The sequence below is a fragment of the Rattus rattus genome, chromosome 5 (assembly GCF_011064425.1).
Source record: "Rattus rattus isolate New Zealand chromosome 5, Rrattus_CSIRO_v1, whole genome shotgun sequence".
NCBI lineage: Eukaryota > Metazoa > Chordata > Mammalia > Rodentia > Muridae > Rattus > Rattus rattus.
Window position 1 is genome coordinate 135,507,965 of NC_046158.1, and position 21,134 is coordinate 135,529,098.

The 21,134-nt window shown below is 36.4% G+C and overlaps 1 protein-coding gene across 13 annotated transcripts in view; it reads right to left on the bottom strand.

Annotated features, from left to right (window-relative positions):
* Window positions 1-21,134, bottom strand: part of Rbm39 (RNA binding motif protein 39) — a 33,766-nt gene that overhangs the window by 1,483 nt on the left and 11,149 nt on the right. For 12 of the 13 annotated variants that reach the window (XM_032904566.1, XM_032904565.1, XM_032904572.1 and 9 more), the window contains 11 exons: window positions 20,641-20,706; window positions 20,490-20,543; window positions 17,941-18,058; window positions 15,246-15,398; window positions 13,635-13,772; window positions 13,417-13,482; window positions 9,515-9,719; window positions 8,545-8,622; window positions 4,906-4,956; window positions 1,807-1,888; window positions 534-639 (listed from right to left, as the gene is read on the bottom strand). In XM_032904566.1, the coding sequence (XP_032760457.1) occupies window positions 534-639; window positions 1,807-1,888; window positions 4,906-4,956; window positions 8,545-8,622; window positions 9,515-9,719; window positions 13,417-13,482; window positions 13,635-13,772; window positions 15,246-15,398; window positions 17,941-18,058; window positions 20,490-20,543; window positions 20,641-20,706 (1,117 nt within the window). The remainder of the gene's footprint in view (window positions 1-533; window positions 640-1,806; window positions 1,889-4,905; window positions 4,957-8,544; window positions 8,623-9,514; window positions 9,720-13,416; window positions 13,483-13,634; window positions 13,773-15,245; window positions 15,399-17,940; window positions 18,059-20,489; window positions 20,544-20,640; window positions 20,707-21,134) is intronic. The other variant, XM_032904567.1, reaches the window with a different exon arrangement.

Below are 21,134 nucleotides of genomic sequence, written 5' to 3' on the forward strand. Positions count from 1 at the left end.
TAACACTACTCTCATGAAATTTTCTTTATTTTGAACTTGCCTGTGTTTTGGAGTGTGTATTTAGCTAGCACACTGAAGTTCCTTTCAGGAAATAACCACTAAGCAAGCACAGTGGTACAGGACTATAATAAATCCCAGAACATGGGGAGATGAGTCAGAAAAGAGCTAACTTCAATAAAGGGCCACACAAATCAATGCATTTAAAAAAAATTAGTATGGTGACTCATGCCCAGCACATGGGAGGCATACATAAAGGTCAATTTCTGATTTGAGGCTCCCTTGGTGTACAGAGTTCCGGGTCAGGCAGGAATACACAGAGAAACCCTGTCTCAAAAGATAAGCCAAAACCAACCCAAACAACAAAAGGAAACCTAAGCAGTGACCATCCTTTCCCTAAATGTATGAAAAGATAGAGAATAGCATACACTTCCATCTCTGCACGTGGGAAAGCACAGGCAGCCAGACCTGTAGGACAGGTCAGCATCATATTACACAAATAAACCCTGTCTAGAAAAAAAAGAAAAAGGAAATACCTGAGCTGAATTTTTGTCAACATAAATATGAATGACTCCACCATGTTTATTACATTCTTCAATGACATCATCTTTAATCTCTGTATCCCATCCAACTTCTTCTTCTCTGTGAGAAAGTAACAAAAACATTGAAATTATATTCAAGTAATGATTTAAGTACATTGTGTGTGTATGGGGATATATGTGGACCATCTAATATGGAGTCCACTTAGCTTCCACATGTGAACTAGGGATCCAATTCTAGTATTCAGACTTTGCAACAAACACCTTTATTCACAGTGAACCATATAATCTCCTTGTGAAACACATCAATTCAACTGGACTGGCTAACCAATGAGCATGCTCCATGTATTTGTATTTAAAACCAATGGCCCAAGTTGTCATTCATGCAAATGTGATAGAGCTTGACAAGCTCAACTATCAACCAAGCCCTAAACATGTTCAAATTTAAGATGTTATTATAATATTTAAAAGATATACAGGAGGCTCGGTTAAAGTTACCAATTTTCACTACCAAGTTCACTGTAAACATTGTGGAGTTGACTCAGCAGTTAAGAGAAGTTGTGGCTCTGGCAGAGGATTTAGGTCTTAGTTAACAACAACAACAACAACAACAGGGTTACGAGAAACCGAAACTCTGATCCTATAAAAATGTGACACTTCTGTACCTTCAGATACAGGTAAACATGTGGAATACATTCGTGCAGGAAAACACAGAAACAAAACACCAAAGTGGATGGCGGAAAAAAGGAAAACCAAATGTTGAATTTTGGAATCCATACACTTGGCATACACACAGAAAATTTAATTACTAACATAACACATGAATAAAAAGAAACTAAAAGCAGGCAAAAGTATCATAGGCTAAAAGCTTATATGGACTATAGTGCTACTATAGTAGTTGGGAGTTTTTAAAAAAAAAACAAAAAACAAAAAAACTGGTGCTCTGTGATGTTCTTCAGAGGCATACAGGTTTTAACTCTCTGACAAAAATAAAATCTAATAGTAGATGCTTAGAGGTTAGGAGCACTTTTAACTTATTCTTACAGGGTACCAGCTTCCGGTTCCAGTACACAACAATCCTGATGCATGCCACAATAACCTCCTGAAGCAAACGTGAGACATACACATCATGCATACACAGATAGAGTAACTCACATATATTCTTAACAAACAAACCCAAAAAAGGCCAGGAGATCATTTTAATACATTTTTAATTGTGAAATATTCTAAATGTCAAACTACCATTTGACATTTGTACAAATGTACTTACGTTTGAGGATTAAACATGTTAGAAAGTTGGAAACACTGTGTTGCAAGAGGTTGAACAGACGCAGCTGCAGCTAAAGCTGAGGCTAAAAAAGAATAATAAAAATTAGCTTCATGGAAAATGTGTAAGAATCCCCGGACAATTAACTGAAAAAAAAAAAAAAAAATCAACCCTATCGCTATATGGATGATATAATTTATTTATCACCTTCATGATTATGAAATAAGACAGTTACTTTACCATATGGAAAGTAAGCTAAACATCTACCTTTAAAACTACCTTAAACCATCTTTAGCTTCACTTATATGAGCCACAAAAAGTACAAATACTCTATTATGTAGAGAATGAGAAGGGGAAAGGATTGCTAACACATTTCAGCCACATGCAAATCTATTTCCCTAAAAATTTAGGAGCTGGGTTTGGAACTTAGCTGTCAAAGTGTTTGTCAAACAGGCATGAAGCTCTGGTTTTGATATCAACCACAGCACAAACTCGGTGCACTTATGATCTTAAGAGTTAAAAAGGTAGATGAAGGAGGAATTTAAGTTCAAAGTTATCTAGGCCAACCTACCATGTTTTAGGATAGACAGCAATATAAAAAACTCTGTCTTCACAAAACTGTACTTAAAAAGGGGGACAGTGGCATATGGCTTTAATACCAGCAGCACTTGAGAGGTAAAAAGATCTCAGAGCTCTTAGGTCAGCTTGGGCTACAAAAGTTCTAATACAGCTAAGACTACATGGAGAGACAATTTTTTTAAACCAAAACCAAACCTGAAGGGTTAAGGACAGATATGCATTCTAAATATATTAAAAACAAACAAATCCTCCACACAAAACATTCCATAATGAAAAAGGAAAAAAATGAAAGCTTGGTTTTATCCTGGAATGATAGCAAATAAAAAATGCAGTTGTTGGACAGCTTCAAAAGTATAATGTTCTTCTATTTCCCTTCCTTTTGCCAGGAATATAGTGTCTGCTTTTTAAAAGATATACAAAAACACACATATAAGTATATTAGATTCTTATATAGTAAGAACTCTGAACAACTTGGTTCATCTTTACAGCAGGCAAAGGCTTACTTATTTTTTTAAATCTTATGTGTATGAGAATTTGGCCTACATGCATGCGCACCACAGGTACCTGTTTCCCCCTCAGGAGCCAGAAACCTGAACTTTGCTAAATGGTACTGTAAGCTGTGATGTGGCTGCTGGGAAGCACGCTTAGTCATGAAGCAAAAGTATAAAGAGCTTAAAACTAAAGTCCTCTCTGTCTGGTCCAAATTCGTTTTAAATATATCAACCTAAAAAAAGAGCAAATAAAGTATCCCAGGAAAAATGTCATAATAAAGCAACATTTTAAGCGATTTGTCTTAACAAAACGGAAAACCGTTAACAGCAATTTATCTACTGTTTGACTATTGTAACGTGAAAATTCTGGACACAATAATATTCAACCTTAAAGCAAATGTGTCTGTAGTTAATTAAACACTTTTCCAGGTGAGGTGATGCAATGGTGTCTATTTGGTGTTCTTTAGGTTTGGTTTTACTGTTGTTGAGACAGGGTCTCATGCCACTCCAATTTCAGAGAATTACCAAAGATTTTATAGCAGCTGTTATAGAACTCACCGTAATCATATTATCTGACCAAATCCCATTCCAATGTATAACAACAAACAGCTAAGGATAAAATAATGCATTAAGAAATCGAGATGATTGAAATGAAAAAAAAATCACCTATTGAAATATCAAATTTCACTGAAAAAAGGTAATCATGGAATACTTTAAAAATTAATATGATAGAATTACAAGTGCTTTTCCTCCAATATTTCCTTCAAAGATAAATGCAAGAATTTTCTTTTAGAAATTTGAGAAGTCTTTTCCTTGTATTTCCTCCTATGAACAAGTATAACCTGACATAATCTAAGATCTATTAAGTTCCACCTAGATACCTAGGAATGTAAGGTAGAACTGCTTAAGAAACAATGGAAGTATACCAAAAAAACAACAAAAACATCAATCCAATTGTTATAACTAAAGAGATGCAATGAACAAAAGGAGCCAGAGTAATATCTGAGTTCTAGACCAGCCAGCTCTACATTAACAGCCAAAGCTACACCATGAGACCAATTAGACCCTGTCTCAAAACAAAAACAAGTATACAGACCTAAAAAGTTGTAAGAAAACAACTGAGGGAACTACTGATCATGAGTACTAAGGACGAAACAAATGAGTAATGAAGACTGATAGAACTGTTAGTCATTTAAAAATAGCATTACAAATAGGGCATATTAAAGAAACTTAAAATACATCTCACCAGAAAATTTCACAAGATTTTTTATATTTATATTTCTTACTATAAAGTTGGCAGCAAACTGAAGCAGTAAAATGGTTTATACTTCCCCATTTATTTCAGAATGATATGAAATCAGTCTAATGGCCATATGCACAGCCATGATTTCAGGATACATGTGAATAAAACAATCCATAACCCTATTCTTGGCTCGATTCCCAACGAATCAGTAAAACATTATCAAATATACATGTAATTATAACCAAAGTAATCTGAAGAAAAAAGTTTCATGTATTTATGTACATGAACACACTGTTTTCATGCATATCATAAGAGGGAATAAAATCCCATTGCAACTCATTCTGAACCACCATGTAGGTGCTGGGAATTGACATCAGGCCCTCTGGAAGAGCAATCACTGCTATTCCATCTCTCTGAGCCATCGTTCCAGTCCATAACTGAACTTTAAACAGTCCCACATTGTCATGTTTTAAGCCTGGCAGCACGTGTAAAAAATCTTTACATTTATATAAAACTTACAGTTGGATAAAAGAAAGAAAGAAATACAAGACCGAGTTCTAGGTCAAGGAGAGTGGGTTAAGCTATTCCTCTCCAGTAATCAAAGAACTAAAAGCTACGAGTGAAAAATTCTACCAATCCACAACAATCATAACTATAAATATCATTATCTTATTGACTATTAATGTACTATTGGTTACAATAAATGGCAAAACTATATTAAATAGTAACAAGTTATATTTTGTATATTTATATTTCAAAGAAAAAAAGGTCAAAATATAAGTAACTCACCTTCAGTCTGTTGGGAAAGTCGTGTTTGCAAATCTATAACAAAAGAGAATTCTACAGCTCAGTGCAGGAACAATGAAGAGCCTCAACTAACAGGGTAAATGTCAGGAAAGTATTAATAAAAGAGGACTTCAACAGCAGGGTTTGTTTAAATCAAGTTAGTAACACCTGGCAGCAAAACCTCCTTCCCCATTCCTCATTGACAAAGCTTTGGGACATTTTGTTTCCTCTTATGCTAGAAAATTATCACAGTATTCTTAACGCATTCTCTCCTATGTTATATAGTGTTCCATTACAATACCACAGCGAGGAATAATGGGAAATGGGGAAAAAGGAGCTAGCCAGTCAGAAAATATGTGAAAAACCCTGATTGAGAATTCAATTCCAAGTACTTGGGAAAAATTGTTTTTAATAAACAGCAATCAAAATTCAGCATTTCAGAAGCTTGTATTAAAACTGTAGGCATACAACCACACAAATTCAAGAGATAGGATCGTGATCAATGATTTCCAAATTTAGAATTAACCACAGAAAGACACAATTCCAACAATTTGGAATATCTTTTCAAGAGCTTCTTAGATTCAAGTTGTCATTTCTTTCTACAACAGGTTCACAATTTGACCAGTTAATTTTCTCACCTATTGTGAGAACTGGTGTTTCTATACAGGAAAGCATATTAAACACATAAGACATGTAAAGACTATTTGCATAAGATGGGGAACAAATTCATGTACAAATTAGGTTATAGTCCAAGTCTTTAACCCCAGCAATAGCAGGGCTGAGGCAGGAAATGCTCTTCATTGAGGCCAGTCTGCCTGATCTATATAGGAAATTTCAGAACAGCCAGGGATAAAGCATAGTGAGACCTTGACTTAAACCAAATGCCAAAATCCTGTTATCAATGCAAAGTATTCAAAACATGCAACTTGGGGCATGAATAAGGAAATTTAAGCCTTGATTTTAATTCATTTTGGGCCCTCAGGGCTAAAATTTGACATGTCAAGGAAAAATTGTTGATTTATATATGCTAAACAAACCAGTATCAATACCTTAGTTTCTTTTTCACATGATAGGGAAAAAAGTGTATACCTATCAAATTTATGCTAATAAGCACAAATCCCAATTTTACTTTTTAAAAATAACTTTGGTTAGTTCCAATAGACATTACAGAATTAGGAACAAATTGTATCCTACACAAGGTTTACTAGAAAAGTTGCTTTATCTGAGGCTATTGGAGCAGTCCTCAAATTCTACCACAAAGGAAAGGGACAATTAAGATCAATGCCAGACTCAGCTTCATAAGATATTGAAAGGGAACCTTGGGCTATATACCTAACAACCTAACCCCTACTCTACCTCAAAAAGACAGCAAATGTGAAGTCCTTAAGGCACAGACTGTGGGAAGAAGATTGCTCTGAGTTACTAAATACTGCACAAAATCAAGTATGACAGGGATACTGAATAAACATCCTGCTTCAGTAATGAGAACCAGGATATAATGGTAGTGCATAAACAAGTAGTCTGCCAATCTACATATGGTACATATTCTACATATGGTAGAAGATTACATCAACATAACATATAATCCTGACATCCATGCATTTATAGAGGCATAAGAAAGTATCTCCTATTATAATAATTTAATGCAGGCTGGAGAAATGGTTCAGTGGTTAAGAAAACCAACTGCGGGTTGGGGATCTGGCTCAGTGGTAGAGGCTTGCCTAGCAAGTGCAAGGCCCTAGGCAAGGCCCTGGGTTTGGTCCCCAGCTCAGAAAGAAAAGAAAAGAAAAAAAAAAAAAAGAAAAAGAAAACAGACTGCTCTCCCAGAGGTCCTAAGTTCAATTCCCAGCAACCACATGGTGGCTCATAAACATCTGTAATGGGATTCAATGTCCCCTCCCCTTCTAGTGTATCTGTAGAGAGCAACAGTGTACTCATAAATGAAATGAATACTTAAAAGGAAACTACGAAATAACAAACAGGCATGCATCTCCTCTGAAAGAGAACAAAACCTGGAACACCAAGTCCAGTCAGTGCTCTTACCCCATGAGCCATCATTTACAGCTTGGACATGAGAAACTAAAGGATGGCAGCATTATGAAAGGTTGAGAATGTGGAATGAATACCTGTAACAATTATGCTATGTGAAATTTTGACCTTGAATACTGAGAAACAAGTTAGATAATCATTCATTTTTCCTGAGAAAGTTTCTCTACACAGTTCAGGAAAGCCTGGAGGGCACTATGTAGATCAGGCTGGCTACTTCATTATTTTTATCTTTTTGCTGTTTTTTAAGAGAGGTTTCTTTTATTATCCTGGCTTCCTAGAACTTATACTTGGCCACAAATTCAGAGATCACCCTGCCTGCCCTTGAAGTACCGAGATTAAAGGTGTGCACCAACGGAGCCTGAAACATTACTGTTCTTAATTATTTTATCTTATCTTTATTAATGTGTAAGTGAGTCATAAGCCCTATGTATGGATGTCTGGAGAGGCCATTAGAAGGTGTGAGATTCCCTGCAACTAGCGTGAAAAAGCAGCTGAGTTAACCTTTTTGATGGAAACTGAAATGAAATCCTGGAGAAACAACCACGCCCAGGGGGCTATATCATCTCAACATTCATTATTCCAGATTTTATTCTAAAATAAGTTCACTGCACTTAAAAAGAGCAGAATGCTATGACCACTGATTCAATGTAAAAAAACAAAACGTAACAGGTAATGTTTAAAAAGTTGATGAGCAGAAAACACAGGTAACAGATACTTGTGTTGCGCTTACACTACGGTTTACTTGCACAAATACCTGAATGCGTACTTTTCCCTTCTCATAATCTGTGTTGGTATTGTTCCAGGACATATGCTATAAATATGCTTTAGCAAGCACACAGGTCTCTCTGACGATTTAGACTATCAGCATTATAAATGTCTCACACTTTAGAGAAAAGTATGGAACACAAATTCCCATACTTAGAACATCTGTACGCTTGTGGGTTCTCAATTTGTAGACCACCATGTTAATGCTGCCTCAGCCTCCCAAAGTTGGTATTACAGGGCCCTCACCATCATACCTGACTAAAATGTATCCTTTATAAATTGTATATAGTTCTGCTTATGACATGCATATCAAATAAAACCTTAGCTTACAGATTTATGGAAATTTGTGTTAAGACTTTTGTCTGCATATATGTTGGTGTATTGTGTGTGCTGATGGCCTGCAGAGGTTGGACAAAGAAGACGTGCCAGTACTGGAGTTTAGATGGTTGTAAGCAGGGAGGTTCTAACTGGGGTTTCCCGTTCCATTACTTTTGTCAAAATGTTATAGCATACATAGAAAAAAAAGAGTAAGTTCTTTTCTTTGTATTATTGGTAATGCAAACCTTAATTTTACCGAAAGCTTAGTGTTTTAAGTAACTATTAATAGTAACAATTAAACTACACTTGAGATGTTTCCATAGTCTCATAGGGCACTCAGGATATTATACAAATATATACTAAACCTACTCTTCTTTGCAATCATTAAGATGCTAGAAGTACTTAATGAATTGAATTCTCAGTTAGTCCTTTGAAATGCAAAAAATTTGGCATATTTTCGAATTAGATGAAAATACAATGATTTCAAATTAGAAAGGATTCAATTCCTACCTGCCACAGCACCAAATGCCAGAGAGCCACTCATTTGTAAAGCTTGTTGTGCTGCTGGTGGAATCTGCAAACCGGTACCTGCAAAGGAATAAATCTTCAAGTTATTATTACTACATTAAAAGAAGATAGTCAACGAAGTGGTGCCTACAAAAATCGCTCTGTGGTAACAAACCATGCTACAACCGAGGATGATAACCTGTGCCCTTTAGTACCCGTATGTAGTAGAATTGTTAAAACCTATTCCACCTCGGGGCTGGAGAGATGGCTCAGAGTTTAAGAGCAGTGACCACTCGTGCAGAGATCCTGAGTTCAATTCCAGGCAACATGCTGACTAATAACAATTCATACTAAGATCTGGTGCCCTCTTGAGGCTGCCTGCACTCACATATGCAGGCAGAACACTGTACACATAATAAATAAATCTTAAAAAAACAGACAAAAAACATATTTCCTTCAAGTGGTGCTAGGCTCTTGCCCAATCCATGATGTGTCATTACATTAGTACATCCTCAAAATAAAAAAACATACCCACAAAATAAAGGTAATAACAACTTTTACAAAGTAAAAAAAAACTAGTATTGACATATACCAAAATGAAAACAACATTAAGGGACTGGAGTGATGGGTCAGTGGTTAAGAGCACTGATTGCTCTTCCTGAGTTCAATTCCCAGCCAACCACAAGGTAGCTCACAACCATCTCTTTTTGTTTGTTTGTTTTCAGGAGCTGAGGACCGAACCCAGGGCTAAATCACCAACCCCGCTCACAATCATCTTTAAAGGAATCTTATGCCCTCTTCTGGTATGCAGGCATGTACATAAGACAATAACAGTATACTCTCATATATAACACAAATCTTGAAGAAAAAAAAAACACATTAAAATTTCAATAGAAGGCACTTGTAAAGATTACAACGTGCTCCTTCCTTTTCACCACTGTATGATAATTCAGTAACTCTATTGAAGACTTACCCTCTGCAAGTCTTGCCATCAACTGGAGACGACCTGTTGTTCCCAAGTCAATTCCAGTCCTTTCTAATTCATCACTGTCCAAAAATGAACTAGCGCTAGAAGCATCAGTTCGTTCAGTAACATGACCAACTTTCATTGGTCTCCCTGCTAACTCGAATCCATTAAGCTGTTCCAAAGCCTTTTTGGCACATTCTGAGTCAGAAAACTAGAATAGACAACAGGAATATTAGCTGATTAATATACATTTATATCTCTACAAACAGATCTAATATATATTGAAAATATACAAGAAAATCTTAAAATTACAATATACACACACATAATTAGACCATTAATTCTGCCAATAAAGGTATAAGTTTAATGAGTTTTGAAACCTTTTTAATTTTTAGGCAACTTTCATTTGTAACTTTTGGCAAAGAACTACGTAGAACAAGCTGGCCTGGAGATATCACCTACCCCAGCATTCCAGTTCTGGGATTAAATGTGTGACATACCTAGAAGACTGACTGAATTTATAAGAGAATCTCAAGTGTCCAGACTGGAGAAAAACATGTTCCTCCTAGAAATTCTAACATCATCAGCACACCCATTGAATGTAACAAAGTTATTTCTTCTTTCATATCTTTCTTTCCTTCAATCTCCAGGTTCATTTTCTCTGCCCTATATTCTAAGACTATCACAGAAACTCTTCTGAATAAAATAAATCAGATTCTATTTTCTCAATCGATGATTCTTGTGGACTCAAGAAATATTCCAATACCTTTCACTTCCCCAGAAAATTTGACAGTAATGGCACATACAGCTCAGTGTTTAAAAGAACTTGCTATTCTTTTCCAGGACTAGAGAGTTCAATTCCAAACATCTACTCTACATTGCTTAAAATCACCTATGATTCCAACTCAAAGTCATCTTATGCTCTCTATCTCTCTAACCACCTGCACACACATGTTGTTATACACACGAATAAAAATAAATTTAAGAAAATAAATACAAATTTTGCAGAGCATCATAGCTCATGTCTTATAACATTTGGGAGGCAGAACTCTGAAATTATTTGCAGTCTGAGTTACATGATTCCATCTTGTTGCAGGAGTGGGGGTGGAAAGGTTTGATGTCCTCCTGTGTGATAAGATTGAAGGTGAGCATAGATATTAATGGTTAATGTGATATTGAACCAAATGTTCATGAATGAAAAAGGGCATTACTAACTGGACTATGTTTCCCACAAATGCTGGACATTTACCAAATTTTGAGATCCAGAAAAAGACAGTTCTAGTCAAATATCATGGCCTGGGTTATGAATTCTAACAAATTCAAGAAGATATGGTATTCAAAGCCATATATAATGCAAAATTAGCTAAACCAGTCAAATGTGGTAGGACTTGTCTTTAATCATAGCTTTTGCTATGCTAAAATCCTATGTATCATTTAAGGGAAAGCTTAATATTTATAAGGAGTTCTAGAACTACTAATAGACCTTGGCCCACAATGACTAAGAAAGTAAATGAAAAGGTCCATAGCCTTAGTTGAGATCCTGTCTCAGAAGAAAAAAAGAAAAATTTGTTTTGTAGTAATAAGCAGTATAAACAAGTTTATAGGCAAAAACAAAAAATTAATAACACATCAATGTTACTGGAAACAAACTAAAACTGTCCCCAAGTTAGCTTCCTTGTTGTTGTTGATTCCTGTGATTTCATTTATTCCATTCATCTTACTTAATAACATCCAAGTATTCTTTTATGTGATGAGTAAGCACAGCTAAGGTAAATAATTGTTTGAACTTTTGCCTGGTTTTATTTAACTTCACTATACTGTGTATATTCTTTGCTCTATCAGAATAGGAACATTAACTTTTCTATGATGTCCATGATTTTTACATACATACAACATGTCTGGACTGCCATCAACGTTCAGTCCCTGCGCCTGGACAACACTGTCAGAGAGGCTGTACCTCCTTTCCCCTCTTCTACAACACTACTTTCCCAATTTAGTGGCACCTACAAGTAAGCTTGCCACCAAAGTCTTACCTAATGTATTTTTGCCCTTTAATCAATATACTTGGCAGGTAAGAGAAAGGCTGATCTGTGTGTGTTTAAGACCAACCTGATCAGGGTTGGGATTTAGCTCAGTGGTAGAGCGCTTACCTAGGAAGCGCAAGGCCCTGGGTTCGGTCCCCAGCTCCGAAAAAAAGAACCAAAAAAAAAAAAAAAAAAAAAAAAAAAAAAAAAAGGGGTTGGGGATTTAGCTCAGTGGTAGAGCGCTTGCCTGTAAGCGCAAGGCCCCTGGGTTCAGTCCCCGGCTCCAAAAAAAAAAAAAAAAGTCCAACCTGATCTACAGAATGAGTTCAAGGACTACCAAGGCAATACAGAAAAACCCTGTCTTAGGGGCGATGAGCATGGAAGAACACAGAACTTTCCTCCTTTCTTCAGGAATCTGGTAGAGATAACCACTAAAGAAACTCACTTACAAGAACATTTTTGGATTGAAATTTTTGAATGACTTATTGATAAATGAATATAAAATTATAATTCACTGATCAAAATACATACTATAAAATTTTAAGTAACTGCTCAAGACAGGTAGGTGCTATAAACCTTTAGACTAGGCACTTGGGAGGCAAAGGCAGATAGATTTTTGCATTCCAGTTGGCATAAAAACTTCAGGCGTTCTTGGTGCCACAAGTAATTTAACAAATACATATACTTCATGGACTTTTAAAGGTTTAATTTATGGTAACATCATATATCTAAAAAACTGAAACTCTATAAATTGTGTCCTGAAAATAGTAAGATAGAAAAACAGAAAGGGGAGCTGGAGAGATGGCTCAGCAGTTAACAGCACCCGACTGGGGTTGGGGATTTAGCTCAGTGGTAGAGCGCTTGCCTAGCAAGCTTAAGACCCTGGGTTCGGTCCCCAGCTCCGGGGGGGGGGAAAAAAAAAAAAGAGCACCCTGCTACTCTTCTAGAGGTCCTGAGTTCAATTCCCAGCAACCACATGGTGGCTCACAACCATCTGTAAAGAGATCCGATGCCCTCTTCTGGTGTGTCTGAAGACAGCTACAGTGTACTTATATATAATAAATGAATTAATCTTTAAAAAAAAAAAAAACCAAACAGAAAAAGGTAATGAGAGTCATTCAGTGGTAGAGGAGTTTATGAGGGCAAACTAATTCATAATATCCAAGTACCTACTTAGTAAACCACACCTATAATTTACAAAGGTGATCATGGACTTGACAATAAGGCATAAAAGCATGTTTTAACCATGCTTCATGTAGTAGCTTATGCTTAGATCTAGGACTGGCTGCTAAAGTTAAGTAAGATCACAGTCTTGGATGGTTAGACTCATAGGTAAGAATGTGTCTAAGAAAACTGGCATGGTAGTTTGTGACTTTAATCCTAGCACTGAGAAGGCGGAAATGTCATCTAAGTCTGATGCTAGCCTAGCCTACATAAAGTTATAGCCACAGTTAAAAAGAAAAACAGGGCTGGAGAAATAACTCAGTGATTGTTCTTCCAAGAGGCCCGGAGTTCAAATTCCAGCAACAAGGTGGCTCACAACCATCTATAATAGAATCTGATGCCCTCTTCTGGTTTGTCTGAAGGCAGGTACAGTGTACTCATATAAATAAACTATAACTAAAAACAAAAGATTTATAAACTGAGAAACAATGACACAAAAGATCTCCATATCCAAGTGGATGTGACATGGCTAGACTATGAACACCAGCACTGATATGCACATATCAAACATACAGTACACAGAGAAAATTAAAAGTTAAAAAGAAATGTGGCCATGTTAACAAATCACTTGAAAACATTAATTCCTCACTTCCAACTAACTATCCATATCCATAAACCAAACACAAAACTTGTTAGGTGTTACAGAAGACAACGACTTACGGTAATGAATCCATATCCCTTAGATCGACCGGTTTCACTATCCATCATGAGCTGAATACTTTCAATCTAGAATTTAAAGACATAAATTAGACAAATTTACTCCTTGAGATTGTTTCGAAAAAACCTAGAAAAATCTACGCACACACAGCTCTCAAGAGATTATAACCATGCTTTACATAGTTATCTCTGTGTCGGGGTGGAGAAAGTATTAAACTTACCCTTCCAAAAGGTTCAAAGATTCCCCGAAGCATATCTTCAGTTATGTTAAAGTGTAATGATCCCACGTAGAGCCTCATAGGTCCAGCACTTCCCTTTTGTAAATTGTTTGCCATTGCAGCAGCTCTGTTTTTTTCTGCCTATAAACAATTAAAAGCCATGTCAAAACACTAAGACATCCCAAATCAATTTAGAGTAATCACTGCAAACAGACAAGACTTTAGAAAACATTCGGACAAGAGAAAAGTGAAACAGAATTATGGACAGAATGGTATTTTCTGGTCAAACAGAATGTTCAGAGGAAGGATAGTGGTAATAGTTACACCATTTAGTAAATGTCATTAACAGCACTAAATGGCACTGACAGAGCTGTATGTTATGCAAACATCACAACATAAAGATATTTACGTCCTGACCGTAAATTTTATACACAATAGCTGATGTATTTATTTTACCATTTTAATAAAGTTTAAAGTGTATAGTTATTTAAAAATTATATTCTTCATATCATAAAGGAAATTAATATAAACAAGAGTATGCCACCAAAAAAAAATTAGACAAAATTTAGACTATTCACTGAGTATTTGTAAATTCATTCAGTACTAACAGACATACCCAAGCCTTGGTTGACTTACAAGCCAGTTTTAACTACATAATAAGGGGATTAAACAATCATATACATAAAACAATGACCTAACTAAATCATTGCTACTTTTTTCTCTATTAAGATTGTCATGAAGCTGGAGAGATGGCTTAGTGGTTAAGATCACTGCTCTTCCAGAGGTCCTGAATTCAATTCCCACCAACCACATGATGGCTTACAACCACCTGTAATGGGATCTGATGCTCTCTTCTGGTGCGTATGAAGACAGCTACAGTGTACTCAAATACATAAACATATACATAATATTAAAAAGGGGGAAGGGGACTGTTATGAGCCTGGAGACATGTTGCACAGGTTAAGAGTGTTATCTGGGGGTTGGGGATTTAGCTCAGTGGTAGAGCCCTTGCCTAGCAAGCGCAAGGCCCTGGGTTCGATCCCCAGCTCCGAAAAAAAGAAAAAAAAAAAAGAAAAAAAAAAAAAAAAAAAAAAGAGTGTTATCTGGCTCCCAGAAGTTCTGAACTCCATTCCCAGCAACTTAGTGGTGGCTCACAACACATTTATAATTGGGTCTTCTAGCCTCAATTTGCATGAAGGTGTACATGTAGAGCACCTGTATACCTAAATCCACCTGTAATGAGATCTGATGCCCTCTTCTGGTGTGTCTGAAGATAGCTATAGTGTACTCATATAAATAAAAATTAATAAAAAAACAAACAAAACTGTTTGGATTTTTTTCTCCATGTCTATTTGTGAACAACGTTTATGTCTGTTGTGAGAAGTCAAAAAGAGATGGGTCCAAATTACTATTCAGTGAGATATTTACTATGCACTGACCACAAGATTATTATCTACATGATTTACAATGATGTCAACAACAGACTCACGGATTTGCCTTTTGCCAAAAAAAGTTCTCCAAATCAATTTAACTATTTATCTCTCAGATTGATGATCTGCTGCAAATTGTTGGCAAACCTCCTGCATTGTCCTCCTAAGTGCTATATTAAGTTACCTGTGATGCCTGGACTATGATTGGCACTCCTAAAACTCGTTGACCAGTTAATCCAATTGCTAGAGGCACTGAACTGACATCAACAAACTCCACATAGGCGATTCCTTTGGAACGTCTTGAATTTCTATCAGAAATCATTCTCACATCTCGAACCTAAAATGAAAAGAAATGTCATTACGATTCTGTAGTCAATAATCCAATACAAACTATTGACATCATTTCTTCAACATGTAACAGAACTTTTTTTAATCAGAAATATTTTCTCAATATATGTCCCTGTGGCTTAAACTTCATTGTCTAGACCAGACTGGCCTTAACTTCACATAAATCTGTAAATCCCTGGGCTCCAGAGATTAAAGAACTGAATTTCAGAACCAGAGTTATGGTGGTGGCAAAGTTTTAATAAAGCACTAAAGGAGGCAAAAGTGGATCTAAGTTAAGTTACAGCCCAGCCTGCACCATACACTGAGACTCGATAATCAGTAATAGATGTGGATGGTAATACATTCCTTTACTCCTAAGCACAGTCCAAGAGCCAACTTCCAGGACAGTCATGACTACACAGATAAACCCTGTTTATAAAAAAACAAAACCACTTAGTAATTAAGACAGGAATGTCAGGGGTTAGGGATTTAGCTCAAGTGGTAGAGCGCTTGCCTAGCAAGCACAAGGCCCTGGGTTCGGTACTCAGCTCCAAAAAAAAAAAAAAAAAAAAGACAGGGGATGTCAGGGGCTGGTGAGATAGCTCAGCGGTTAAGAGCACTGACTGTTCTTCCAGAGGCCCTGGGTTCAATTCCCAGCAACCACATCGTGAATCACAACCATCTGCAATGGGATCCAATGCCCTCTTCTGGTGTGTCTGAAGACAGCTGCAGTGTACTCATAATTTAAAAAAATAAATAAGGGGTTGGGGATTTAGCTCAGTGGTAGAGCGCTTGCCTAGGAAACGCCAGGCCCTGGGTTCGGTCCCCAGCTCCGAAAAAAAGAAAAAGGAAAAAATAAATAAATAAATCTTAATAAAAATAAATTGGGGGGGGGCTGGAGACAGATGGCTCAGCGGTTAAGAGCACCCGACTACTCTTCCAGAGGTCCTGAGTTCAATTCCCAGCAACCACATGGTGGCTCACAACCATCTGTAAAAGAGATCCGATGCCCTCTTCTGGTGTGTCTGAAGACAGCTACAGTGTACTTATATATAATAAATGAATAAATCTTAAAAAAAAAAGACAGGGATGTCAGTATTTAACCCCATGTTATGTTCTACTAGAATTATATTAGTCACTTGAGTCTTACTCCTAAAAGAATAACCGAGATAAATTATTGGATTGAGTTTGGGGAAAGTAATAAAATTGTGTTAGGGCTTTAGCTGTTGAATCCCCTCATCATGAACTATAAAAATGAAAATCTGTTCAGCCTATGATTAAGTTCTTTAATACAAAATAATTAGGAATGATGTTATTTGACAGGTTGTCATGTAACTCTAAACCTCAAGCAGCACACATCTAAGAAGCCATTACATCCAGGGTATCCCTAGTGTTCTCACCTTCATACATACAAAATTTTCATTTCAATACATCAAATATAATCACAACTCAAACCATGAAGAACCAATTATTTTTATATGACACATAAGGAACATGACCTGTACAGAGAATAACCTAAGGCAACACAGTAAGCAATAGAGTTAGCATGCAAAAACCACACTCCCAGAGATTGCAGACTTTCGTAACTATGGTAAGTCTTACAAATTTAAGTGACTTCTTACTACTGTTTCCCTTTCATTTTTTTTTATTAACGTTCTTTTATGGTTATCATTTTGTTTTCCTGAGACAGGGTTTCCTGTGTGCTCCTGACTGTCCTGGAATTCGCTGTGTAGATCTGCCTGTCTCTACATCCTGAAACGCTAATCAACGACTGCCTTGCTTCCTTCTATTAAATGTGCAAAACAGTATATTGCCACTATCCTGGATTATACTCCAAAATTTGAAGGCCAAGTTCTTATTGCTAATGGTACAAGCTTATTGAAAAAAAAAAAAAAAAAAAAGAGGACTTGGAGGAATTCAGCTGCAACTAACTCGGAAACTTCTTCCCAGAGGTTCCTCGTAGTAAAAGCTAGATGACCATGACCAGAAGTAATAATAGAAAATGCACTCACACAAAATCAACACTGGTGAAAACAAAAGGCATACCTGATAACCTAGTTTTCTATTACTAAGTGGTCTACCCTAAAATGATACACTAAGATCAATAAATGAACTCATCTGATTATATTTCTATATATAAGTATGAGAAGAAATTAAAGGGATGTAAAGTAAGGATTTTTATGTGTAACCCTACTGTGTTAAATATACACAGTATTTGTTTTTGCTTCGTTTTGAGGGGGGAGGGATTGTTTTTTCCTTAATTTTTTGGACAGGTTTTCTCTTTGTAGCCTCCAATGTATTAGAACTTACCTTTGACCCAGACTGGCCTCAAACTTAGAGATCAGCCTGATTCAGCCTCCTTAGAGCTGTGGTTAAAGGCTTCCATGAGCACTGCCTAATTTTGTGAACACAAGTCTATGTAGCCTTGAAGTCAGTGATATACCATATTATGGGACTTAAGATGTGTGCCACCACACCAAAACTAATGAATGACAGTTACTGGAAACCACCTCTACTAACCAACTTGCAGTCTTTGAAATTTGATCAGTTACCTTTCCTACTGTAGAGAAAAATTCTTCCAAATCTCTTGGTCGAATTCTTGCTGCCAGCTGCATGCAGAAAACTGTCCTTGCATCCCTTTCCTCAGGAGTGAGATTATCAATAGGTTCCCTAAACAAAAGAAAAGCCATAAAATCATCTTTTCAACATTTTTAAATTGGACACAGGAATTAATGTATCATGGTTATCCTAAAACTCCGTGTTGTTTTGTTTTGTTTTCTAAGACTGTTTCACTGTTAATCTTGGCTGTACCTCTCTTAGCAGGCAAGCATCAAACTCTAAGGTCCTCGTACCTCAACCCAAGTGCTGCAAAAGTCACCTGCAACCACAACCCAGATGAAACTTTTTAAACCAAGAAGGTATGGTATTCATACACACACAAAAATACATTTATTTAGGTGGCATTTCTCTAGTTTATTCCTGAAGGTACACAAGTGTACTCAATGATTCATAGCCCAGAAGATCAGCGCCCTCAAAATATGAATTAGAGACTGTGAACTGCCATGTAACTTCTAAAAATTGAACTTAGGCTTTTTGCAACAGTCAAGTGCTCATAATCCACATGTCATCTCTATAGCCCTTATATTGACCTTTTCATTCTGTTTCTACTTCTCAGGTTGTGAGATCATAGACCTGCATTACTCTATGTAGTTGTAGGCATTAAACCTGAACTTTAAACCAGTAAGGCAAGCACTTTTACATCAGTGTAACACATCTTAATCAAATTTGTGCACTTCTGGGGATTGAGGGCCAGACTGCACATATTAGGCAAACGATCTACACTGAAGTGTGTCTCCAGTAATTTTTAATGTATACACTTTAGTGACAATGTAAACAAGGGGCTAGAAAGATGAGTCAGCATTTAAGGGCATCTGTGCCCTGCAGAGGCTATGCTCTATTCCCAGCATGCATACTGTGAATCACTACTCCAGGTCCAGAGTATCTGTCTTCTGATCTCCAGAAACCATCAGGCACATAGTGCATATACTACATTCATTGTAGGGAGAACAGGAAGTGAATAATATTTCTGCTAGGCACACTATTCAGGACACCAGGATACAAACAACTGTAAATCACCAAAGCAGTTGTTCTCCATATTAAACAGTCAATCAATTGAAAGACAAATTCAAAAAAAAAAAAAAAAAAAAAAAATTAAAGCTGGGAATTAAGCCCAGGGGAAAAGCCCTTACCTAGAAAAAGAAAGACAATGGGTTAGGTCCCAAGATCCGAGAAAAAAAAAAAAAAAAAAAAGAAAGACAAATTCCAGGAGTTTACAAAGTCTTCATAATGGAATAACCTACTCCCCCAAAAAAATCCACAAAAGAAAATATGAAACTAAACTTGAAAACTTCAAACAAGCAATGTGAGAATGAAGCACACAAAAAGAATAGTTCTTGGGATTCCATAATTGGCGTTATTTCAATAACTAAAACTAATACACAGAACCTGGGAATTTAGTTCTGTAGAAGAGCATCTACTTACCTATGTCTAAGTCTGATTTTAATCAAATCTAATAATTTTATGATTAGAATATATCCAGAAACAAGTTCAACAACTAAAGAACTGGCTGCTCTTACCAAAGACCGGGGTTTCAGATCCCAGCACCCTAATGCTGCTCAGAATTATAGATCAAGCCAGTTCCAGTACATCTAACCCTTTTTATGCCCTTAGAGGGTACCAGGCAGAATATTCTGCATAAGTATTACTGGAAACAAATATGCACATGAAATAGTGTTTTAAAAAAATGAGTGCATGGTAGCAAAGGCAAGTGGAACTGAAAGTCGGGCCACATGGAATGTTCTACGTTACCTATGATTTAAAGGGATACCCTGCCTTAAAAAGAATAAATTTAGTGGGCTGAAGAGATGGCTCAGTGGTAAAGAACACTGAATGCTCTTCCAGGTGATCTGAGTTCCATTCCCAGCAACATGGTGGCTCACAACCATCTGTAATAGGATCTGTTGTTTTCTTCCGGTGTGCATGAAGACAGGGACAGTGTACTCGCGTTTATAAATGTTTTAAAAAAGTAATGAAGGGGTTGGGGATTTAGCTCAGCGGTAGAGCACTTGCCTAGCAAGCACAAGGCCCTGGGTTCGGTACCCAGCTCCGAAAAAAAAGAAGAAAAAAATAAAATAAAATAAAATAAAATTAAAATATCCTACAAAAGTTCAACCAATTAATGAAGCATGAAAACAGATGTCAAAATGTGTTCTGAAGCAAAATTATGCATTATACAGTTGGAAACTTACTGAGGAATTAATTTCAGAAACTTTCATGAACAGATATGACCAGTGAATTATCTAAGATATGTAAGAAGAAATGTACTTTTTCATGAAACAGTGCCAAGTAGTAAAACAAACTTGTGATGGTTGTTTTATTTTATTATGAGAGTATTACAAGTGTTCCTACTTAATAATTCCATATGAAATGAAGACTATTTAAAATGATCAGGATAGCCATTAGAAACCTCTTTGGGTAATAGAGAGGGGAAAAAAAAAAAAAAAAAAAACCCTGAAAACAAGCAAAAAGAGCCAAGAGTTACCTCACAGGGCTCTTGTCTTTCCTGAATGGACTTTTGCTTCGGGAACGTCTTCTGCTGCAAGGTTAAAAAGTTTGACATATTACCCAAATAGGTACAATCACATTAGTTCTTTGAAATACAATTTAAACAATTCAGAAGTATGTTTAAAAACCTTAATTTGATGCTATGAGGCAACCCAATCTTTCCTCGGATGGCACTGTTAAATTTTGGTCCGGAGCTAAAAAGAAAACACAAAATCACACTAGTTACAGGTTTAGGGTGTGTGGCTAAAATCAAGTTCATGGGCTCACCAACAAGTGTAACTCTGTTTAGACTGCTTCTTTTCTACATCAATTATATAGAACTTAGAACAACAGAACTTAGAAGAATCATGACTTTATCCCAGACCTGCAGTCCTTGTTTTTTGTATCCTGGACCAGGTTCAAGGTGCCAAGAATAAGTTACAGCTTCAAAACCTTTTTGAGGATTAAAAAAAAAAGCAATCCATCATATCTATTTTCAATCATGTAATTATAAACATGAGTCTTTTAACATACAAATAGAATGAAAGCCATTGCCTCAGTCCTCTCATCCCAACATCAGATTCGTATGAAATTCTTTAAAAGGTGTGCACTTAACATGTACAGACTCATACGTTGTTATTCA